This window comes from Nasonia vitripennis, assembly GCF_009193385.2.
Source record: "Nasonia vitripennis strain AsymCx chromosome 1 unlocalized genomic scaffold, Nvit_psr_1.1 chr1_random0004, whole genome shotgun sequence".
NCBI classification, from domain to species: domain Eukaryota; kingdom Metazoa; phylum Arthropoda; class Insecta; order Hymenoptera; family Pteromalidae; genus Nasonia; species Nasonia vitripennis.
Genome location: NW_022279590.1, coordinates 1,712,231 through 1,738,957, shown reverse-complemented (window position 1 = coordinate 1,738,957; position 26,727 = coordinate 1,712,231). Strand labels below are relative to the sequence as shown.

Here is a 26,727-nt window from a genome sequence, read left to right as displayed (position 1 = left end):
ATAGAGTTCTTGTGGTAAAAATTGATCGTAAGCATGACTATAACCGTGCAATGGTTGTATCAATTGTTGCCATCTGTTTCTAAATACAGGCATTTGCTGCCCTGCATACTGTTCCTGTGTGTTAGAATACTGACGAACTGGTTGTTCTCTACTCAAATTTTCTTGTTCTATTAAATTTATTTCTGACATAGTCGGTTGTACATAATCTAAGGGTTCCATAGAATTAGTGTAGTATGTCGGATTAGAAGTGTAAAACTTGCTACTTCCAGGAACATGATGTCGTGGAACTTTGTTCATCCCTAGATCAGTTACATTGTTCTTTAATGAGGACAAAACTGAGGGTGTTTGAGTAAAATGCAAAGGCTATAGCCGGGTTACTATGGTGAAATGGCCCCCTTGGAAAATGTATATATGTTATATACCATTCGATGGGGGATAAAAAAAAACTCCCATAGCCAAATTTTTAGCTCTCTGCCTAGTGCGCATGCGCAGTAACGTCGATAAACGTGTTTTTTTGATTTTATTTTTTTCTGAAGTCCCTATAGGATAAAAATTTTTTTAAAAATTCACATTGGTGTATTTTTATATCATGAATAACTGCAATTTTTTTTGGATTACATAACCTCAAATATCGGATCTAAAAAAATTATTAAAGTTTTCAATCGATATTTTGACCCCCTTGTTTTTGAGGTGCAACTTTTTAAGTAGACTTTTTTTGTGTACTTTTTCCCGTTCTTTACGATGGCACTAACGTTTTTTCCTTAAAAATGGTGGCACAACTCGATTTGAGCCAAAAACTGATTTTTTTGCCATTTTTTCACGTTTTTAGCTAGTTATGTTACAATTTAGTTACTAAAGTGACTCCTTTTGAGTAGTTTTGCATATCTTCCTATGAAAACATAATCAAATGAAATATTTTGTTCGCTCCAAGCCGTATTTTTTATATTATCTTACGTTTTCAATGATGGTCTTATCAGAATTTAAGGTAATAAAGGGTTTCTCTCTATATATAAAAAGAATATCGCCGCTGTCAGTGTCTGCTTTTCTCTTTAACCTAAAAATGCCCTCATTTGAGTGATTTAACGCCGAAAAAGGCCATTTTTGGTACCATGTAACCCAAAACTAACCTAAAAATGTCATAATGCAAGGGTTTTCACGCAAAAAAGCCTGTTTTTAGCTAAACATAGCCTTGAAATCGATCGTTTGAGGGTACTTTTGGCGTCTTGTGGTCTTAGAAAGGCCATATTTGGCTTATCTGCCTCTACTTAATTGATTATTCAAAATCTATTGACAGTAATAATTATCAGGTAAAAAGGAATTGAAGTTAAGTATGTTCAATTCGTACAAAGTATAATTTATTATCTTCATAGGCTATTTAAAATAAATTATGGAACGTATACAAGTAGCTTTTTAAAAATAACGAATGTTCACAATAGAAAAAATGATTCACTCATCATTGTCACTATCTTCATCAATACACACTTCAATTTGATCATTAAGAAACATTTTAGACAGAATTTCAGCTGGTCGTATGATTTTTGATAAATATCTTCCATGTGAAAGATAATAGATTATGGCAGCAATATGCGCACAACATCCTATAGTACGGTTACCGTTAGCACAATCACAACAGTGTCTTAAGATGCTAGAATAACCAATACCATTTGGTTTATACTCAACGAAACATTTGTATTGTTTTCTGTTAATATGCCTGGATTGAACTTCAAGTTTGGATATTCAAAAGAGACTAACAATATTCTCAATCTTCAAATTATTATCTGCGTCAAGCATTTCCGCTAAGTAAGATATTGTCTGTTTAAGCTGATATGTTCCTGTAAACAGAATTTTCAAATCTTTTATTGTTAATTCAGGAAAGTCTGGTAAATCATCCGAAGTTATTATTTTAAATGATAGTTTCCGACGACTCCATCTTTTGTCTGCTACTAAAACTGCTAATGTATTTTCAACATTTTTTCTAGATTGCATAGCACTAAATATTTCATCTTGCATGTCTTCATCAGAATCTAGGCGTTTGCCAAACAAGTTATTTAAGTAGCAAGAAATTTTACAATAAGATCCAGTATTTTTCACCATTTTATTATCAAGTTTGTGATCTAATAACCTATATTTTTTCTTTTGAACTCCGTGCACTGCTTCAACAACCCATCGCAGTTTTGTCGTGAATCTTGTTTCATTTGATTCTTGCGTAGAAAGTTGAGATTTTGAACCTTTGAGTGCAGGCATCAAAACAATATAACCCATATTTTCTAATTTTTGTTTAATGTCCCTGAAACCTCTATCCAGTATAAAAATGTCCCCTTGGCGAAGAAGTTTCTGTAAAATATTCTGCTTCTCTTCCAATATTTCAATCAGTATTGTAGCATCATTTTTATTTGCAAGATATGGACCTAACTGGTCAACAACATAACCATTAGTAGTACATATAGTAAATGGTTTAGTCAGAGGAACTTTTTTTTGGCCTGAATAAGATTTTCTTTGGTACTCGTTATTAGAGCTTTTTTCATGCCTTATATAAGTACCATCAGCAATCAAAATAAGTTGTTTACCAGGATGTAATTTCTTTGCCATATTAGAAGTTTGATTTTCAATCAATTCATTTCTGTCTACATTTTCTAATGCAAAGTGTTTTGGTAGTAAATCTTTTTCGAAAGATAATAATACTGATTGACAAAAACGAGATACTTGTTGTTCGCTTTCAATGTCAAATATTGTAGAGATGAGCGAGTTAGAATTCCCAGAGCGCATTTTGAATAAAAATACGACAATGGCTTGTGTCGCTGTCCTTACACAGGAATTCTTCAGAGAAGTGAGTTGATCTTTAAGATAATTAATATTTTCCCACGTTAATCCCGTAAAAACTTTCAATTTTTTTTCATGCATGGAAAATTCAGCTACTGTATCTAATAAAGTTTCGTCTGCTTTCATTGATAATTGACTCAAAAATTGTAGTAATTCATCAATATATACCGTACTTGTAGTGGAAAAAATATTAATTTTATTTAGTTCATCTTCATAAAATCTTTTTTTAATTAAATGTGTGCAACAGCATCTATTGCCATGTGGAATAAAAACATTCATTTTACTATAAACTTGAATTCGGGCCTCTAAAGGAACTAATATATTATTAGTCTGTTTTTGGTACCCACAAACAAAGCAATATTTATGTGCCGCAATCGTCCTTTGAATAAGTAATTCCGTGGTTGCTCGTACTTTTTGTTCCTTTATTGTGTATACAGATGATTGTGTACTTTCCTGAGATGATGAAGTGACAGTTAGCTGAGAAAATGATTCAGAAACATTTGAATCTTGAGACGAAGCAGTTGCTGGAACATTAACCTTTTTAGGTTTAGAGCTTGATATGTATTTGGCTAATCGCTTTCTACATGAATCACAAATTACATCATGGATGTAAATATCTTTATTTGATAATTGTTTAGCATATTCGATTTCAACTTCAGATTCGATTTCCTTTTCTCGACCAATTGATTTTCTAATATAAATATTACACATGGCACATCTTCGATCATCGCGTTTCCTGATGTTATCTGACTCTTCATTACTATTAGATGCCATATTTATTTAACCATTAGACAAGAAGATCACTTCTGAAATAATAAAATATAAATATTTTACAATACATTTAAAAATGCTGTTAGTTAGTTTTTAAAAATCTAAAAAAATTGTTTGCCTTTTTTTAAATTAAAAACTAGAATGAATAATAAATATTACAAAAATATTATAATCTAAGTTCTTGTATAATCCAGTTTTCTCAGTAGCTTTACATGAAAAGTAAAAAAATAATATTGCCTAGTAAAAGTGAAATAAGTTGTATTTCATTTATAAGTTTTTTAAGCAAATAATTTTTTTTTGTCATAAAAACTGTATTGAAGTGCTTGCACCTAGTGATTTTATAAAATCAACAAACCTATGAAATTATTATATTCAATTTGTTTTTTTGTAAAAATATGTTCTTGTATCTAGACATGAATAATAGTGTATTTTAAAATAAATAAATAATGTTGTTTTTAATGATGTTTCATATACGTATGTGTTTAAAGCATAGGTTAGCTTGTGTTTACTTTATTCATTTTACATTTTTTTAACTTAAAAGTTAATTGACAATTAATAAGTTCGCATCCTATTAGTTCTATTTTTCATTTTTATTATTTCTCATGTATTGTTTTTATGTAAAACCAAATATTTTTTCTCATCTCATAATAATTAACTATAGTAAAAATCACATCATATATAGTCATATGCAGATATTTATGTGCATTTTTTATTAATTTGACAGTATTTTATACATAAACAAATTAATTATTGTTCAAGACTTTCTATATTTTATCAATTTAATCATACTTGTATAATTAATATACCGCATTACATCAAAACATGCAACTCATCAATCGTCAAATCCGTTTCTAGCAAAAGTTTATTGTCATATTTTATTCAAATGTTTTTCCTTCTTAATTTTATTTAGTTAATAGTTTCAACAACTTTATGTTTAACTAATTTCTCATTTTACTTTATGTGATTAGCCTAAATTGGTTAAGTTAAATAGATAAAGACTCGTTCCCCTTACATGCATTGTACGTATATCTATATCTATAGGATTGAAAATTCATTTTTATTAATTACTTTTTTGTTAGCTTATTGATTTAAAATCTGATTGCTATTTTTGTTTTAGGATAAGATCGGATCTTTATGCGAGTACTAAAACAGTTTATAATTTAATGTTGGTTTAAACTTTTGATTTTATGCAAGAATTTAATAACGTACACAACATGTTTTTCTTATTTAGCGTATAAAAAGGTCTAATAATTATCTGTTATTATTATTATATTATTATATTATTATATTATATTATTATATTATTATATCATATTATTATATTATTATATCGTATTATTATATTACTATATTATCTGTCATTATTTTTGATACAATTACTCTTAATACTACAGAATTTATAATAAAAATTTTATTTTTCTACCCATTAATAAGTCTTACTCTGCATATACCGGTAAAATACAAGTGTATTTATTATAAATACATGGGAGATTTTTTATTTATCAGTAGGTTGGATACAGTATTTTTTTCAAAACTCAAAGTGTCGGCATAAAAAAAACATTTTAGATATTAATAATAGGTTTTGATTTTAAAGAAGTTATTTAACAAAATATTAATTTATTGTGTAATATGTATTAGAAATACATATAACCCTAATATCAAAGCATATAATCTGTGATGTCAAAACTTTTGAAAAACTTTGTTAAATCTTCATTTTTTTAAAAGATATGTAAAATATATAGTACTCACTTTAAATATACAAGATTGTTAGTTTTGAAGTAAACAGCAGAAAGATTTAAAGTAGCCGCGTCAGCCTTCGGTTCCAACTAACTCCAATGTATTTGAAAATAAATACTTAACTACTTTATTATTTTTTCTAGTATTGCTATCAATTATCAGTCAAAAGCCGAAATAGTAAAAAGAAAAATCGAAACAATTTTTATTTGCTAGATTTTAATTTACTTTAAAAGTTATAAACTTATACTAACAGCGTTTTCACCATTCACTTGTATTAGTATATTATGGAGAAAGTACAATTGAGTCCGTCGTCCCGTACCGACCTCGGGACATACCGTCTGAAATAAGCTGTTTTTACGGGATTGGCTAATTCTGTACCGTCGATTGGGTTATCGAACAGAATTAGCCAATAATATAAAAGTGACTTATTTCAGACGGTATGTCCCGGGGTCGGTACGGGACGGGACGGGACGTATTGTACTTTCTCCCTTATATAGACAATTGTAAGAAAAAAAAAATTAGTTTTGAAAAAAACAATGTTGGCCATTGGTTTGCGCATCGTTTAATTAATTAAGAAATCAAAATACTTTATTTGTTTATGCTCCTGATAATTCTTAATTTTATGATTGACCATTCACTACGCAGATCGTCTGCATTGCAGCCGCCGCGTCAACCGCGCGGCCAAGCATAACCTTTTATTATAAATAAAAATAAACAATAAACAAAAAAGTGCGACAGAGACAATACTTTCCACCAATCACAGAACGTTTAAAAAGAACATAACATTAGCCATCAGTTTTATAATAAGGTGATATCACAATTCTGATAAGACCATCATTGAAAACGTAAGATAATATAAAAAATACGGCTTGGAGCAAACAAAATATTTCATTTGATTATGTTTTCATGGGAAGATATGCAAAACTACTCAAAAGGAGTCACTTTAGTAACTAAATTGTAACATAACCAGCTAAAAACGTGAAAAAATGGCAAAAAAATCAGTTTTTGGCTCAAATCGAGTTGTGCCACCATTTTTAAGGAAAAAACGTTAGTGCCATCGTAAAGAACGGGAAAAAGTACACAAAAAAAGTCTACTTAAAAAGTTGCACCTCAAAAACAAGGGGGTCAAAATATCGATTGAAAACTTTAATAATTTTTTTAGATCCGATATTTGAGGTTATGTAATTCCAAAAAAATTGCAGTTATTCATGATATAAAAATACACCAATGTGAATTTTTAAAAAAATTTTTATCCTATAGGGACTTCAGAAAAAAATATAATCAAAAAAACACGTTTATCGACGTTACTGCGCATGCGCACTAGGCAGAGAGCTAAAAATTTGGCTATGGGAGTTTTTTTTTATCCCCCATCGAATGGTATATAACATATATACATTTTCCAAGGGGGCCATTTCACCATAGTAACCCGGCTATAGCCTTTGTTTCTGAAAAATCGAAATAAGGTACATGGAATAATTATAAACGATGATTATACATAAATATCAATATTGATTTCGAACAATTATAAAATTTCCACTGTGCTATTATCTCTCTTAAAAAAAGGAATGAGAAAATAATCAAGCCAACTAAAATAATAGCTGATTAGTTGCTTTTAATGGCACCTGTTAAGATAAAATTAAAAATAAATATAAATATAAGAATAATGCATATTTTAATATACATTACGTTTTCTAAAATAATTATTAATAGGATGTCTGCATCAGTAAATCAATTAATTTTTAGGAAAATTTCAAACTTTATAAATTTCTATAGTTTCATAAAATAATATTTATTTATGCAGTATTTTATAAGAAAATGTTATTCAAGCTAAGTATGCGTTATTTAAAATTTGTATTTGCTGTTTTAAAAATTGTTTTTATAATATACATCTAGTAAAATAAAACAATACGATTTTTTCATAAAATAATTTCTTACGAATTTCAATAAACATAATCATTATTTATTATGCAGGAAAATTGAGTCACATTTATTTCAATATTCATAAATATACAGGGTGAGTCATTTTAATCTTTAATCTCAATTATCTCGTTGGCAAAGCATGCCAGCGAAAAAAGTTTCGGGTAAAAGTTTTAGGATTTTTCCCTGGCTATCTGATGATGACCTTGACAATGTCATTGAACATGACCTTCAAGGTCATTTGAAGGTCAAGTCGATTTTTTCAAATAGAAACCCCTACTTTTGGTACCAGAAATGGAAAGAGCGGGAAATTTTACTTTCGAACATGTGATTTTGGAAACAAATCATCTTTTGTGCGGAAATTACCTTTGACATCAGCCGAGCCCAGGATGCACCATCGAGGAGGTTGTCAAAAGGATTTAGCATCCCATTTTTTGTTTTATTTTTTTTTTGTATTTTTTTTATTTGTTTTTTTTTTTCGTTTTTTCCCTTTTTGTTATTTTTTTGGTATTTTTATGGAATGTTAACTGGAGTTAACCATTGATTAATTGTTCGAAATTACCGCCGTTTTGTTGGATGCAAAGATCAAGTCGAGCTCTGAATTGTCTTATGGTTCTAAGTAGAACATCTCGAGGGATTGCTGCACAAGCTGTACGAATGCGTTCGATCATATTATCTCGCGTTGTTGGCCGTTGAGCATAAACAACATTCTTAAGATATCCCCATAAGTAAAAATTGGGAGGGGTTAAATCAGGTGAACGAGGGGGCCAGGCAACTGGGCCACCTCGCCCAATCCACCTGCCATTGTAGCGGGTGTTTAAATAATCACGAACAATGCGTGCATAATGTGGTGGTGCTCCATCTAATTGGATCCATATTCTTAGTCTTGTGGCTAGGTCTAGATTTTCTAGTAATTCAGGTAAAATGTCTCGAAGTAATCTCAAAAAGTTTACCCCATTCACGTTCTCTTCAAAGAAATATGACCAATCAAATAGCCATTGATGATTCCACACCAGACCATAACACTCCAGCGGTGTTGATTATCTATGGGCCTGAACCAATGAGGATTTTCATCTGACCAATAATGGCAATTATGTCTATTCAATTCTCCAGTGTTTCTGAATGTTGATTCATCTGAAAAAAGAACGTGCCTGAAAAAGTCTTGATCTTGTTGAATCATGCGTATTGCCCATCGACAAAAACGTACTCGCAAAATCATATCATTTGGAGTTAACTGTTGTGTTAATGTTATGTGATAAGGATGATATCTTCTCGCTCTCAATATTCGGGATGCTGTTGATTGAGGTATACCTATTTCTCTTTCTATTTGTCGAGTACTAATGTGAGGATCAAGATGAATAATCGCTAGAATGGTAATAACACGAGGATCGTTTTCGTCGTATTCATGATGACGGCGTTGACGAACAAAAGCTCCATTTCGAGCTCTCTGAGTTAAGGTTTGAATAGTAACATTACTTGGGTGTCTCCTATTGGGATAGCGTTCAGCATAAAGTCTGGCAGCTGCTGCATAATTATTTCGACTTTCTCCCAAAATCATGATCATATCAACGATTTCGTTGGGACCATAATCAGCCACGATCAAAATCAAAATAATTTGTTACAGACCAGTAAACAGGGAAACAGATTTTTTTCAATAATAATTATCGATTTACAAGAAGTAAAAAACACGATTAAGCTTTTCTGCACTAATTTGCTATCTACATAACTGTTAAGAGTAGTTCACTCTCAAAAATTGACACTAATACAAAATAATGGAATGACTTAACTACATCAAGAATTTTGAAAATTGACACTAATACAAAATAATGGAATGACTTAACTACATCAAGAATTTTGAAAATTGACACTAATACAAAATAATGGAATGACTTCGAAAATTTTTGAAAACTGAAAAAATTACGAAAATTTTAGAAAATATTGAAAATTTCTGGAAATATTGAAAATTTTTTCATTTTTGAACGCATGTCACTCTCTTTTCATTTATGGGGCTAAAAGTAGGGGTTTCCATTTCAAAAAATCAACTTGACCTTGAAATGCCCTTGAAGATCCTGTTTAACGACAGGGTCAAGATGACCATTCGTCAGCCGGGGAGAAAACTGAAAACTTTTGTGGGTAACATTTTCTCCTTGAATGCATTCGAGTTCAGCTAACCAGTTGTACTGTTATCGGCATGACCAATGACCTTGACCATTGATTTCAAGGTCAAGGCGAGGTCATATTCAAACGTAAAATTTCCCGCTCTTTCCATTTCTGGTGCCAAAAGTAGGGGTTTCTATTGGAAAAAATCGACTTGACCTTCAAATGACCTTGAAGGTCACGCTCATTGACATTGTCAAGGTCACCATCAGATAGCCAGGGAAAAATGCTAAAACTTTTATCCGAAACTTTTTTCGCTGGCATGCTTTGCCAACGAGATAATTGAGATTAAAGATTAAAATGACTCACCCTGTATATAAGCATAAATATTTTTAGAGAAAATGGTTTTTCTCTATCTGATGTTGTCCCTCGGTGGTGTTCAAGAATATTGGTTCATCTGTATGGGTCTTCCCGAGGCAGGTTGTGTGGGGAGAAAGGAGAGAAAGAACTTTAAGACATTTTCTCTTTTCTTCTCAACGTTTCCACGGACAATGCCGCCCTCATCAGGAGACTGATGAATTTTATTTAAAGCTTGTTGTATAACAATATATGTACAGTGTGAAGAATAGAACTTATAATTATGTAGAAGATCGGTACAAAGTTTTGTCGAGAAGGCGCTTCCCCGCCGCGCGGTGGGGGGAACGTAGGTGAACAGTGTTTCTCTCTCAGCTGTTCGATTCTAATCCGCGCGAGTAGAGATTTTCGTCGTGTTTATATAGCGCGGAGCAGTGAGAAGAGAGTCGAGCGGACTTTGAATTTCTTCCGCTATTAACGTCAGAGCCTGGCTTATGTTTGTTTTGTTTTCAGCTGGTGTATAAGGTGTGTGTATACTGTATTTGAATTTTGAGTGTCTTCCTTCTTATTAATGCTGTTTTATTGTAGGTGTATGTGTAGCATTTCGGAAACTAGTCTTTTATTTAAATTGATCTCTCTGTCTTTAATGTGGTAGTTTTCAAAATTGAAAGTGTGATTCAGATTGTTGGCGTGATCGGAGATTACAGTATTTTACAGCAAGAAAGATAAAGATCTAGAAAACAACGTTGTCTATAAAATTGAATGTAATGACAGCTCTGCCACGTATGTAGGCCAAACAAAAAGGAATGCGTGTATACGTATAACACAAAAAATCGAAAAATACTGTAATCTCCGATCACGCCAACAATCTGAATCACACTTTCAATTTTGAAAACTAATTCTGAAAACGGTATTAATAAGAAGAAAGACACTCAAAATTTAAATACAGTATATACACACCTTATACACCAGCTGAAAACAAAACAAATATAAGCCAGGCTCTGACGTCAATAGCGGAAGAAATTGTCAACACGGCCGCTATACTCTCTTCTTGACGAAAATCTCGACTCACGCGGATTAGAATCGAACAGCTGAGAGAGAAACACTGTTCACCTACGTTCTCCCCACCGCGCGGCGGGGAAGCGCATTCTCGACAAAACTTTGTATCGATCTTCATCATAATTATAAGTTCTATTCTTCACACTGTACATATATTGTTATACAACAAGTTTTAAATAAAATTTGTTCACATCAGTCTCCTGATGAGGGCGGCATTGTCCGTGGAAACGTTGAGAAGTAAAGAGAAAATGTCTTAAAGTTCTTTCTCTCCTTTCTCACAACACAACTTGCCCCGGGAAGACCGATAGAGACGAACCAATATTATATATAAGCATCTTTTAGAATAGCAGAAATATATTTGATGAACCAACCAGAGTCCAAACTGCTATACGTCATTGGATTTTCATCGTTTGCAGTTTGTTGCAACTGCTGTTGTACTTGTGCGGAGAATGACATCTTAAACCTTCGATTGAATGAAAAATAATTTTATTTTAAAGACCAAAAAATTATATCATAATTAATATTTTGCTGATGAAACTTGATTTAAAAAATTGAAAAATATGTTTTTACAAAGATGGAGCGTAAAAAAACGAAATACTACTATTTGAATAGTAGGCTTAAATTCTGTACATTATAACAATAGATAAAGAAAAATTAACAAGAAAAGAACTTATTTATGGTTTTCACAAATCGGATAAGGTACGACAATAAAAGGAGCGGTTGGAAACAAATGCCCTATTGTTCTCCAAACACAAGTGAAAATAGTAGTTTTTAAAAAGATACATAAATTTTGAATACTTTGAAAACTAATGAATTTTATAAACTTTATAAAGTATTTTATTTAGTAAAACTTTTTTACCACATTTATTTAACACATTATATAAGGGGATGTCGTCCTCAAAGCTTCGCAAATGCGCCACGGGGTATTTTGTATTTCAAAACTTCTAGAAAAACAGAAATTCTGATCGAATTTTTCTTTCGTTAGAACGATTCATTAAACTTAACTGAGTTTTAATAAATAAATTACTGATCTCGGGGAGCATGGGGTAGCTGGGTTTAAGCACTTTGGTTTTTGATTTATATTCGCACGCTCACCTTCCTCCGATGTGTCGAGGAGTTTTAATAAATAAATTACTGATCTCGGGGAGCATGGGGTAGCAGGGTTTAAGCACTTTGGTTTTTGATTTATTTTCGCTTCGCTCGTCTTCCTTCGATGTGCCGAGGTGTTTTTATAAATAAATTACTGATCTCGGGGAGCATGTGGTAGCTGGGTTTAAGCACTTTGGTTTTTGATTTATATTCGCATCGCTCACCTTCCTCCGATGTGTCGAGGAGTTTTAATAAATAAATTACTAATCTCGGGGAGCATGGGGTAGTTTGGTTTAAGCACTTTGTTTTTTGATTTATTTTCGCTTCCCTCGCCATTCTTCGATGTGTCGAGGAGTTTTAATAAATAAATTACTGATCTCGGGGAGCATGGGGTAGCTGGGTTTAAGCACTTTGGTTTTTGATTTATATTCGCACGCTCACCTTCCTTCGATGTACCGAGGTGTTTTAATAAATAAATTATGGAGCTCGGGTAGCGTGGTGTAGTTTGGTTTAAGCACTTTGTTTTTTGATTTATTTTCGCTTCCCTCGCCATTCTTCGATGTGTCGAGGAGTTTTAATAATTAAATTACTGATCTCGGGGAGCATGGGGTAGCAGGGTTTAAGTACTTCGGTTTTTGATTTATACTCGCTTCTCTCGCCTTCCTCCGATGTGTCGAGGAGTTTTTATAAATAAATTATGGAGCTCGGGTAGCGTGGTGTAGTTTGGTTTAAGCACTTTGGTTTTTGATTTATTTTCGCTTCGCTAGCCTTTCTCCGATATGTCGAGGTGTTGTTTAAATAAATTACTGATATCGGGGAGCATGGGGTAGCTGGGTTTAAGCACTTTGGTTTTTGATTTATTTTCGCACGCTCACCTTCCTCCGATGTGTCGATGAGTTTTAATAAATAAATTACTGATCTCGGGGAGCATGGGGTAGCAGGGTTTAAGCACTTTGTTTTTAGATTTTATCTTTATTTTATTAAATATATTTGATGAACCAACCAGAGTCCAAACAGCTATACGTCATTGGATTTTCATCGTTTGCAGTTTGTTGCAACTGCTGTTGTACTTGTGCGGAGAATGACATCTTAAACCTTCGATTGAATGAAAAATAATTTTATTTTAAAGACCAAAAAATTATATCATAATTAATATTTTGCTGATGAAACTTGATTTAAAAAATTGAAAAATATGTTTTTCAAAGATGGAGCGTAAAAAAACGAAATACTACTATTTGAATAGTAGGCTTAAATTCTGTACATTATAACAATAGATAAAGAAAAATTAACAAGAAAAGAACTTTTTTATGGTTTTCACAAATCGGATAAGGTACGACAATAAAAGGAGCGGTTGGAAACAAATGCCCTATTGTTCTCCAAACACAAGTGAAAATAGTAGTTTTTAAAAAGATACATAAATTTTGAATACTTTGAAAACTAATGAATTTTATAAACTTTATAAAGTATTTTATTTAGTAAAACTTTTTTACCACGTTTATTTAAAAATTTAAATGAAACTTTTATATTAATTCCTTAAGGGTATGTCGTCCTAAAAGCTTCGCAAATCCGCCACGGGGTATTTTGTATTTCAAAACTTCTAGAAAAACAGAAATTCTGATCGAATTTTTCTTTCGGTAGAACGATTCATTAAACTTAACACTATGGCGCTACAGACTCGTTTTTTCATTTGCAAACTTTATTCAAAAAGTTTTATGTAGTAGAAAAACAGTGCTTTTTGGGACGACATCCCCTTAAATTACTTTTGGTATACAATGCAAAATAGCTTGTCTATTATCTCAACACTAGTTAAATGTTTGAACTTCAAACTTAATAGTTTATCCCTAGACACATGTCTGTAGATATTACAGGAGTTATGTCACTCTTCACAGAGCAGAAGTTTAACTTGGCTGCAGTGAAGAGGCGCCATCGTCGTTTTTCAACATCTAACTTGACTTTCGGCTCTGTGCAGAGTGACCAAACTCTTTTCACATCATAAGACATGTGCCCAGAAATGAACTATTACGTTTGGGGTCTAAACAATGAAGCGAAGCTAAGATAATAGCTTTTGAAGAAGAAAATTTTGCCATTTTTACAATATTTCAGCACTGATTCATTATTCGGACTTCAAACTTAATAGTTTATCCCTAGACACATGTCTGTAGATATTACAGGAGTTATGTCACTCTTCACAGAGCAGAAGTTTAACGTGGCTGCAGTGAAGAGACGCCAGCGTCGTTTTTCAACATCCAACTTGCCCTTCGGCTCTGTGCAGAGTGACCAAACTCTTTTCACATCATAAGACATGTGCCCAGAAATGAACTATTACGTTTGGGGTCTAAACAATGAAGCGAAGCTAAGATAATAGCTTTTGAAGAAGAAAATTTTGCCATTTTTACAATATTTCAGCACTGATTCATTATTCGGACTTCAAACTTAATAGTTTATCCCTAGACACATGTCTGTAGATATTACAGGAGGTATGTCACTCTTCACAGAGCAGAAGTTTAACGTGGCTGCAGTGAAGAGACGCCAGCGTCGTTTTTCAACATCCAACTTGCCCTTCGGCTCTGTGAAAAGTGAATAAACTCTTTTTACATCATAAGACATGTACCTAGGGATAAACTATTAAGTTTGGGGTCTGAATAATAAATCAGTGCTGAGATAATAAGTTTTTTATAAAAAAATGTTGCCATTTTTACAATATTTCAGCACTGATTCATTGTTCAGATCTCAAATTTGACAACTCATCGTTTTCCAATTTTAGAGTTTACTGTGATGAAGGGGCATTTATAAAGTTGTTAACCCCAGCTAGTTCTAAATGAAATGTTACTAAAATTTTTTAAACAAAACTCCAGCACTGAGTTATAAATATATCTCTCAAGATCATCAAATCCAGACTTTAATAATGGAATTATAAAAAGAAATTAACTTTTGTAAACTTACAGTTGCAAAACCAACCATCAAAGCAAAACCAACAAATTTGTATTGTATATTTACCTACAATCTTTTCACTTAAAATGCCCTTTCTGTTTTGAGTGTTAATTAAAATTTTCTGAGAGAAGAATACACCAATCAAAATACCATTATTATACGTGTATTCGGATAAATAAACCTCTGATTTTTAGAATCTTAACATTACCTCATATATAACCTAACCTAATACTTTTAGCTGTCGTTAGCATTCGATATATTTTCTAAACACGCGATATTATATAATGTTACATTCTCCTTATATTAATATATAAATAAAATAAATTATTTAACAAATACTTACTTAAACTGTTGTATCCCGACGTACACAATGATTCACCATTACACTGAGCCACAAAGATCGAGACGTGCCGGTAGGAAAAGTTCTCGGAATAACGCGTTGGGACTTTCCTACCGCTACTGTAGGATCATCGAGACGCGGACCTTCGATGACGCGTCGCATCAGACCGCGGCGCTCAGATTTTCTAACCAAGTGGTATTGAAATACTCGCGCCGTGGGGTCTTGGTACTGTTTCAAGATGCAGCGTTTACAAATTTTTTTGCGTGTACTTTTCGCTATGAGTCTTAGCAAGCGATACATATGCAGCGAATATAACAACAGTATCAGTGTAACAAAACAACTATACGTTTCAGAGTAATCTAAAAAGCAATTAACACGTGGATTCCCGGAGACGTTAACTTGATACTGCTAAATGCTTGATGGACACGAGATACTTTTTACGAGCGCCAGAGAGCATAACCTTTAACTTTCGAGTGCTCTACTCAGGAAGTTGATATTTTTTAGTATCTACTTTTCGCCATGAGTCTTAGCAGGCGATACCTATGCAGAAAAGATAAATCAATGTAACAAAACAACTATACGTTTCAGAGTAATCGTAAAAGTAATTAGCCCGTGGAATCTCGGAGACATGTACTTGATACTGCTTGTTATCAGTATGGTGAATCAGTATGATTACTACTTGCACAGGATGTCGAATGCTATTAAACGCGATTGGTTGAGTCGCTTGATTTTTTTCGCCTTGTATTAGGCAAGAATCGTTGACGGTATCATTTTTTTTCAGATTGTGATGCATCTGAGGCCCATTAAGCGTAGGTAATATAATACCTATGAATCAGTCGATCCTATCAGCGTGTAAGAGACGTTCGATGTAATTTAATTTCGACGCTTTGCGATTATAAAGCTAAGACAAAACATATCACAGGATGTTATTTTTTCGCGCTCTGCGAATTTACCCCCCTTCCCCCCACCAACAAGCCTACCTACGGAATTTTTAAATCTTATATCTGGCACCCCTCAAAGTTCCAACCCTAGGCCGGTTGCTTTCCTTATTTACGTACTTACAAATACGCGCTCGCGATCACGCATTACGGAAAACTCTATTCTTGATTCCTTTCCTGGAACTCGGTACGGCGTCCTGCTGCTCTACTGCTGTTTCCAACATCTTGGTTTAGACTCGACGACACTTTCTTTTTCTGTGGCTCGCACACACAAACAAATGAAACTCGCTTTACTAATTGCAAAACGTAATTAATATTTATCGAAGAGCATATGTCGCAGCTGCATATGTGACTGTCCCAGGAGTTGGTTTTAGGTTGATCATGTCAAAGACTAAAATCGAGCGGCTCAAACCAGAGAGTTTGTCTAGACTGGAGCTTTGCGCTTGAGTGTTGCTTGTGAGTCTGCTGAAACACCTTTTAGGTGGTTTGGTGCTGTAGCCGAGTACTGTTTAGTCTTCATCAGACTTAAAATTCGTATTAGATTGGTTGAAATGTCATCTTTGAAAGTGGCAAACATTTGAGACTAATCGAGTCAGTGAGGTCATTACCACTCTACGTGGTGTGACATGGAGAATTGTCAAGTATCAGGTTAATCCAGTTGATTGCGCGACTAGAAGTTTCGAGCCTGAACAGCTTTAGAATTTGTTCCTGTGGTAGAAGGGTCCTGATTGACTTATAAATGACTGGGAGTGAATAGGTAGAGTAACAACTGACGAAGTTTTATCCCTAGAAGTGCGAGCGCATGTAGCCAAAGAAGAGAAGGTTAATATGGACAAGACATAGGAAGCACCCGCTCTGCAGTTCTTGCCAGATTTTCCAGCTTCACTAAGATGTTGCACATAATTGCCTGTGCGTATCAATGGACAGCAAACGCAAAATGAGCTAGAGGCAAGCCAAAAGCTGGTAAGCTTAATGCTGAGGAGATCAGTTCTGCCAGAGTTGGGTTCTTAAGGTACATAGATGATGCATTATTCGCAGGAGCTTCAGTATATTGACTTCATAAAGCAGTTGCCATCTCGCAGCAGCCTGCTGCGTCTGTCGCCTTTTATTTGTTCACAGGGTTTTCTACGTGTTGATAGCAGAATGCAGAACTCCTTTTTGCAGTACGATAAAAGTCATCTAATCATCCTTCCAAGCAACAATATTATTGTACGTCGTCTAATGAAGAGACGCATCGACTAACGCTTCATGGTGGAATGCAGCTTATGATGAGAACCTTGTGTAGATTCTATAAGACTATGAAAAGGCTGAGGACTGTTCAAGGTGTCTATCGAAGATTTCACCGTTGCATAAGTTACGCTGATCAGACTGTCCAGCAGCAAATGGCTCCGTTACCGGTCTGTAGAGTTGCTCTAGGCAGACCCTTCACCTAGACCGGTCTTGACTATGCTGGTCCATTCTGCAAGGGTAGAGATGCCAAGTCAGCCAAGGGTTCTATTGCTATTTTTGTATGCATGGTTGTGAAGGCGATTCATATAGAAGTTTTTCCAGATTTGTCTACCTCAGCTTTCTTGGCAACCTACAGAAGGTTCACAGCTTGGTGAGGGCTCTGTTCAATGGTCTTCAGTGATAATAACACAAATTTCAAAGGAGAAGCAAACCCAAATTGATAAAATGTTCAGAAAGGCTTCACCTGTATCGCAGAAGGTTGCGGCAGAATTAACCAAGGACGGCACTGTATGATCGTTTATTCCGCTACGTGTTTCACATTTTGGAAGTCTATGTAAGTCAGCTGTTTGGAGTTTCAAGTACCACTTAAGACGTGTTATTGGGGATACTCTACTGACGTTTGAGGAATTATCTATAGTGGCTGGAAAATAGAGGCATGCTTGAATTCCTCTATGCTCCATAACTTCTGAGCTGAGTGGCATGGCTGTGCTCACTCTAGCCCATTACTTTTTTTATGCATCGCTTATTATTCTACCAGAGCCTTCTTTTGAACCAGAAGAATTAATTGAGGTAATATATGTCGGTGAAAACACCTTTCCCTGATGAAAAATCATTTTTGGATCAGATTGCGACAAGAAGTGCTGCACCACTTGCAGCAAAGCAATAAATGGTTGAATCCTGGACGAGAGCTTTGCGTGGACGAGTAGGTCTTTTTGAAGGATGACCTTAGTTCATCATCGAAATGGCCAGTTGGACGAATAGCTGCACTACACCCAGGCAAAGATGGTCTAATGTGTAGTGTCGATTTGGACCTGCACTACGAAACTGCAATGAATCGTGGCTGAGGTCACTTATCCTCCTATCTCTTCTTTTTTTTTTTTTATTAATCGTTATTGTTCCAGTAACTAATCTTCAATTAATTTTTTTCTTCTTTCATTTAGATCTATTTAACTTGTCAAAAAAGACTGCGATAATTCATGAATTAGTTTCAGCCAAAAAATACGTATAGTAAATAAGGTGAAAGCATTTTTGTAACTTGATGGACTGTTAGGGGCTCTGCCATGAATTTTGAAGGTCTAGTCAAGACGTAAAGTCGCTAGTCAGGATTGTTACCTTTCCGTAATAGACTTTGCTGTCTTTTTTTTGTTCGTGAAATTATTATAGCCTATTCTTTGGCATGCTGTTAAAATTCTAGAAAGTTCCAGAAGCTAGTAACATGCCTGGCCGAACAGGAGGGTTGCCATGGCAACGCTGACCGCTCGACTCTCTCTCTCTCTCTCTCTCTCTCTCTCTCTCTCTCTCTCTCTCTCTCTCTCTCTCTCTCTCTCTCTCTGGCTCTTTCTCTCCCTCCTTACTTGTTGCTACGCCGCTTCGTTCGGTAGTTGAATCTGGAGCTTGAAGCAGCTCAATTATCTAGCCTTCAAGTTGACCGCGTTTGCATAACGAATGCTTGTAAATAGTTTTGGCGCTTCAAATTCGTTTAGCCTAACATAACGCTTTCTTTAACGATTGTTTAACACTTGTACTTATAACAAGGATATCCTCGTAATTTTCTTTCTGTTACATTATAACAAAAAGTGTTTTCATTTACCGGTTTCCTTCAAAAGTTCCAAGTCGAATAGATCCTATAAATCAAACTTTATCGCGATTAAGGATGAATCAAATAATTAAATAACGAAAATATTCAGGTGCTATACTCAATTTTAATACTTTTGAAAAATTTATTGTATACATTTTGAAAGTATTTAATAACTCTCTAATGACTCATAAATATGAATAATTTTAGGTACTTGGGGCTCCCATTCAAGGCCTATTTCAAAAGCATCATCCAACAGCACTACAACAGCGACTCTTAAATTGGGCTCTCAAGCAGCAGATATGGGAAAAAAGTCCGTTGCTATTCGATTAGAAAATAATAGGATCAAAAACCGTAGTAGTAGTGTTGATCGCAGGAAAAGTACAACCATAACCTTAGATGAAACAACCAGTCCATCAAAGAAGAGTGCCATTTTAGACGCATTCCGACCAAGGAGCAAATCTGATGTTAGTAAATCAAAAAAACCAAGTATTATAACAAACATGAAAAACGCTGTACAGGTACATAATTTATTTTTACCTACACATTATATGATACATATTAGTATAATGCACCTAGGTTTTAAAGTAGGCTATGTATTTTTTGCGCGTATAATGTCACCCGAGCGAGAAAGGAAAAAAGAGCTATATATTAAACTCCCTCCTGCGCAGCACGCTGCTTGTGCCCAAGTTGAAGGCGAGTATACATGCGCGTAACGCTGGAAAGTAGAGTGGATGTAGAAATGAAATGTGCTATTTTTTTTAAACTTAGCGACAATAAAGTACGCTTTTTATGTTGAAGTGTGTTAGAAACGTACTGAAGTATTGATCTCGCAATATAAAATTTTAAAGGAAAAAAGTGAATGATTAAATACATTACACATTTATTTTTTATTTATTTATTACCAGTAAAAAAATTGCTGCCAACTTCATTATCAGTATGCTTTCTTCAAGAGATGTGATGATTAAAAGTATCGTTTTTCTTTAATAAAATAAATCGAAGCTTATAAAAATATTAAAAACTAGCGACGGTGACAATCACACGAGTGTGGAATCAATTTTCAAACGTGTATCGAACATTTATTTTTGTCGATACTAGGGGCATAAAATGCGATTTGTTGCACGCGGAGCGTACTTAAAATCGACTTTTATGCACACTGTACCAAAAAATAATACATTGTGCAACTGGAGAAGGGGAGAGAGAATGGGCACTTTATAGTGACATGACCAAAACTAAAATTGCAAAAAACATTATCCGTGTCAAAAAATCAAAAAAATCTTTTTAAAAACCTTTTTTAAAACCTTATATTTTTACCATTTTGACCAGCTCCAAACAGCTAATGAAAAGTTCTATTCTGTTAACAAATAACATCAAAGTATACATATATCGACGCCTGAGAAGAATAACCGCGTATTCTGCAAGTCGCTTTGAGAACGACGAATCTGGCAAGCCGCTTCGAGTACCACGAATCTCGAGATTCGATCCGAGACTAACGAATCTGGGGCGCGTATTTCTTTACTTGAATTTTGTAGTGGCAAGCCTGAAGCATTTCATAAATTACGATTTCTGGCAATTCACGCGTGTGACAAATTCTGAAAAAAAATTGGAGTAGCTGACTCTAAGCTGTCATTTATTTTAATGATATTAGATACGGATAAATATGGACAATTAATTATGTATTATTTAAATTTGAAAATTTGTTTATATTTTTATGTATACGTTGTTAATACACGGAAAAATGTGATAGGGGGGGGGGGGGGCACCAGCACTTGTGTGCAGAATGAGAGTCGCTGAATTATGCCGATACAGCACACACGCGTGCTATTAGTGCACACAATCGTGCCGCATGAGAACGGTCTAAGCGAAGCCGATGCAGCACAGACTCGGTGCTGTTTTGGAACCAGTTCTTGTGCAACCTCGTTCACAACGCGCTCTCTCCGAAGCATGCGCGCGCATAGTATCACAAAGTCATTTTTCCGTTCGGTTTGGAGGGTGGCATCAGAGTTCTAGTTGTGACTTCTAGCAGTGATACCCTTTTGAATACAATTTTAATAAATATAACAAGTCACAATTCCACATAGTTACCTAAAAATAGCCTTTATGGCGCACCGGATAATTAATTACCTTGCTGAGCGAACATTATTTTTCCGGCATTACTGAACAGCTTAGCCCGAGATCTTGAATTAAAAAAAAATGGCGAAAATGACCGTCCTTATAGAAAGATACGAGCATTTTGAAATAGGGTAAAATTCTTTCAAAATGTCGTCGAAAGGAGAATTTTTAGTTTTACGTCAGATTTTCTCATTTTATACGATTTAAAATAGGGTATCACGACTACGAGCAATTTAAAATAGGGTAAAAGTCGTCGGCTGGCCAGGAAACACTGACATTTTCTTACGGTTTCTTACAAACGGCTGGCCACCGCTGGTGAAACTTTTCATTTGCAAGAAAAAGTCAGATAAACTTTATTTGCATAAATCATGCATTCATCATGTTATATCGTCAATAATCAAAAATCAGATTGAAAAATAACACAGTTTACACCGTGAAGTGAGTTACTTAAATACGCGTACTTTAGGTTAAAGTTCGGATTTAGGTGAGCACATGGCTTGACCGCTGTGCTCCGTCAATAACTTTTTACCGATAGTGCGCCGAAATCACACAATAATTTATTAGCGTTAGCCAGCCGTCGCCCATTTTTTACGGTATTCGCATAAAATGATGAATTTTCTCAAAACATTCTGAACTTTAGTTAGCGAGTTATAAGGTTTAACAAAAATAGTAATTTTCAGTTATACACTTATACAGGGTATACAGCGTGAGAGACAAAGAATTTGAATACCTGAATTGTTTTTATTTCATATACAATTACATACAGTTTTTGTAATGTTCTGTTTGATGAATAAAATTAATTAATGCGTCCAGCACATAAGCGGGCGAGTGGGAAAAATGTTCAGTTATCGTGTAACACAGAAAAGTGTATTGTTTCAGTATTGATCTATGTCTCGGGATCCAATCAATAAAATAATTCGTATAATTTTATGTATTGCTTTAATATCTGAATTGTTTTTATTTCATATACAGTTCTTTAAAGTGTTTGTTCTTTTTTGTTTGATAGATAAAATTATTTCGAATCAATTATACATACATAATCAATTATAATTCTCTTTAACTATATAATAAAATCCATTAAATAGAAGCTGGGATATAAGCAATGGAGTTTTCAATTATACAAAGTATACAGGGTGAGAAAACAAAATTCGGAGCTTAATATCTTTAAAACTAATTGGTATCATAAACAACCAAAAGAAACTGATTAAGGTGCTATATAATCCTAACTAAATCCAAAAAGTTTAAATTGAATATTTCTTTTTTACTCCAGTTATCACGTAACTTCGTACGTCTCAAAACTTCAAGATCCGATACGACTAGAAGCCGCAAAACGAAGTGCGTGCAAAGCACCCATGCCTTGACCCGAAAAGAAGGTCGAACTATTGACGACCGCGTAGCTATACCGTAGTCAGTCTCGAAGTCGGCTATTATCCATCCGGCACCTGCAGAAGAGCCACGTTACCGCTCACTCAAGCGCACTCTCCTGCCCTGACCGCTTTAAGAATCTACGTATCAATCGGCCCTTTCCAGGACCACCATTCGTATTAAGGTGGAAATTAACGCCTTGTGGTTTCCTTTCCCCTTTTGCTTTTGTTTGCTGAGAGCCAGTATAGGAACATATTAACAGAAGAATTAACTTGTAAAGATTTTACCTGAACCAGATAATACATTTTTGAAAAATTGCAATAAAAAAATCGATGAAAATATTATTCAAATTATTAAGTTAAAATTTTATTAATAATAAAGATAAAATTTGCTTTATAGATGGACCTAGGCATACTGGAAATTAGTGTCAATCAGAGTTACGAAAATATTAAATTAAATCATTTAATGAAAATATTAAATGGTATCAAAGGTCTTTCACCTTACGAATTGCAACCGCTGTTGATTTTTTATCACGTAGTTTCCTTCAATATTATGTATTGCTTTAATATGAAAACTAGCGTGATTTACAGAGTAGACAATTCAAGAGTAGATAAAAATGATATTTGTTTTAAACAACCGCTTTTAAATGTTAGTGATGGAATAGTTTCATGTAATTTTGAAAGTAGCAATGAAATAGTTGCAATACCAAAAGAAATGATATGCACTAACAATATTATTGATGAAATTTATGGTAGTAACTCTAATAAACAAAATATTAATGAAAGAGTAATTTTATCTCCGAAAAATATAGATGTTTTGAGAATTAATAATGAAATTTTATCAGAAATGGAAGGTGAAGTTAAGGATTATATAAGTGTAGATTCATTACATAATGATAACAATCAAAATTTAGTAAATGATTTACCAATTAAATTTTGAAAATCATTAACACCAAATAGCCTTCCACCACTTAAATTAAAATTAAAAGAAGGAGAAATTGTTTATTTACTAAGAAATATGAATTTAAATGAAGGACTTTGTGACGGGAGAAGATTAACAGTTGAAAAAATGTTACAATATTGTATTTGTGCAGAAATAATAAGTAAAATGGGAAATAAGCGCGATAATTCAGTGCAATTAGGATGTCTCTTACGAAAATATTCTGCATATGATTCTGCATACCTGACTGTATAACGTTTATGCACGATTATCTGCATGAGATATTGCATTCTATACTGTACATGAATATGCAGGTTGCTGTGCATGCTATTATGGTGGAATATCTGCACATAATTCGCGAAATTCGTGCATGAGTTACTGCATTGTTCTGTGCATATATGTGTATAATATTTTGTATGAACTTGCTGGTTCTATGTACATATTTGTACATGAGTTTCAACATGCAAACATACTTTATCGAATATTGTATACAAAATTGTAGTATACAATACTGATCATCATATTAAGGCTATATTATGTACATAAATTTTAATGCAAGCACACAATATCTCCAATGTTAAAATTTTTCATAAGGGTTAGGACTTGGCAACGACTTGGGACAGGTCCAAGTCGTTGCCGATGGAATGTCAAAAATGATCGTTACTACCGGACAATGACCAGAAAGAGCAAACAACTGCCTAGAATAACAAATTAAAAACCAAGTATATATTTTTTTTACTTAAATATGCATCCCGCTTAGGAAAATTAATTTCCGTATAGAATTCAACGAAGTGACAGAGATAGAGAGAGGTTAGAAGGTTACTTTACGTGCGGTAGTCGCGAGAAAAAATTTTGAATACTTATAGAATAATTAGAAAAACAAGCTTATCCGATGTCCATGATGATGCTTTCGAAAATCTCGATTCAACTGTACTCATTGATGATTTGCGTAGCTTCCGCAGAAGACGGCTCATGAAAATTTTTAAACAAGACTGAAGTGACCTTACGTTTCTACTGCTGATACATGCATGCAACTTCAGTATTGTTTGGTCTTTGAAAATTTTCACGAGTCGTCCTCTATGGACGCTACGAAGATCTTTAACGGAGCTAGTGTACGAGTTAAACAGGATTTTTGGGAGCATGATCATCCACGTCAGCTAAATTTTTTTCTAATAACCTTTAAGTATTCAACATTTTTTCTCACAATTGCTGCACGTGCAGTAACCTTTTAACCCCTCTCTATCTCTCTCAGTCCGTTGAATTCTATACGAAAATTAATTTTCCTAAGCCTTCGGCTCGTGCTGTAAACTCTCGTCTTGAAAATGCAGTCTTTCTGTACCCGTTGCATAATATACTAATTCTTGGCAGTCTTTTGCTCTTTCCAGTCTTTGTCCGGCGGTATTGATCGTTTTTGACATTCCATCGGCAACGACTTGGACCTGTCCCCGTATGAAAAAATCCTGCAGAAAATATAACAGAAGACACTGCGATATATCCACTGTAAGAGCCAAAAAGTCTTGCAAAAATTTAAGTAGAATTTATTGCAAGTATGGCGTGCTTGCATTTACATTTTCTTACATAAGTTAGCCTTAACACGATGATCAGTATTGTATACTACATTTTTGTATACAATATTCTATAAAGATATGCGCATGTTTACATGTTGAATCTTATGTACAGATCTGTACATAGAAAGAGCAAGAGTTTATGCATAATGTTATGCACACATGTATACTCAGAAAAGTGCAGTAACTCATGCACAAATTCCGGGAATTCTGTTCAGATATTCCACCATAATAGCATGTACAGCAACATGCATATTCATATATAATTCATGATGCAATATCTCATGCAGAAAATCTTGCATAAAAGTTTACATTTTTTTATGCAGATGTTCATGGAGTAGCTCATGCATAATGTCATGCAGTCAGGTATGCAGGATCACATGCAGATTATTTCCGTAAAGGGTGCAATGAAGATAAATGAATCTCAAGGTTTAAAATTCGACTTTGTTGAATTATATTTTCGATTTCTGGATTTTTGTCATGATAAATTATAGGTAGCCCTTAAAGGATACAATGACGTGCTGCCGAGCACATCAATTTTTGACATTTCGACGATTTTCTAAAATCCGTTTATTTGTAGAGGTGGTTATTTTATCGTACGCTAAAGCATCTATACGGTGGATAAAATTTGAGAATTTCAATCACAACAATTTTACTTACTTACTTATGACTACCGTACACTCGTTATGCCTCTCTCCCTCAATACATTATAAATATATAAATATATGAATATATATATATATATATGTGTGTGTGTGTGTGTGTATCGTTTCATACATTATTTCAGCTGCAAGATAAGTGAGAGAGCAGAAAGTCCAGCTAGCGAACACAGAGAGAGAGAGAGAGAGAGAGAGAGAGAGAGAGAGACAGCCGCGCGCGTGTGTGTGTCGCCAAGAGTGAGTGCGAGAGAGAGTGGGAGAAAGTCAGCGCTGCCCATGCTGCCGCGTTCCGCGCTACGCGACTTAGCTACCGACTGTTGAACCAAGTAGTCGAGCTTTTGTAAAACCGCTGAACTTTGTACATTGCGCGCGGGCGAATACCGAAGGATTGTAGCTGCAACGGAAGCATGTTCTTGGTGTGTCGCCGGGTACTGCCATTCCTAGTGAGAGTCAACTCCGCGTGTCGGTCACGAGCTATGCAGTGATTGCTGCTCGTCTTTCATTTGCACCCAGCCACACACTCAAGGCCACGAGGCATCTCCCTTGCTGCCCAGCGTGGGCCACAGTCATCTGCTTTGCGCCACTCGAGTCGAGCCACGAGGCATCCTTGCGAACCTGCACGAGGGCGAATGTAAGTACCCGCTTGATTGCTATTCTCTCTCTCTCTCTCTCTCTCTCTCTCTCTCTCTCTCTCTCTCTCTCTCTCTCTCTCTCTCTCTCTCTCTCTCTCTCTCTCTGCACTAGGCTTTGCTTCGTCTCTCTCTTGCTTTGCGTTGCATTTGTACCCTGTTTTGCGTTACATAAAGCTAACTCTGATTTCAACTTGCTCTTTGTTATTTCACTCCTAACTCTCTACCTTTCCCAGCGCTCGCCTCACACACACACACACACACACACACACACACACACACACACATATATATATATATTACTCGTGATTAAGCTACGTAGCATCAACTCTCACGACGCCTCCGCGGGCTCACGTGCTCCAGGACGAGCACGTACAGCA

At 34.6% G+C, this 26,727-nt stretch overlaps 1 protein-coding gene across 13 annotated transcripts in view; it reads left to right on the top strand.

Annotated features, from left to right (window-relative positions):
* The window catches only part of LOC100678622 (dentin sialophosphoprotein), an 860,138-nt gene that overhangs the window by 322,680 nt on the left and 510,731 nt on the right, over window positions 1–26,727 (top strand). For all 13 annotated transcript variants that reach the window (XM_031933206.2, XM_031933240.2, XM_032601286.1 and 10 more), the window contains one exon: window positions 19,289–19,599. In XM_031933206.2, the coding sequence (XP_031789066.1) occupies window positions 19,289–19,599 (311 nt within the window). The remainder of the gene's footprint in view (window positions 1–19,288; window positions 19,600–26,727) is intronic.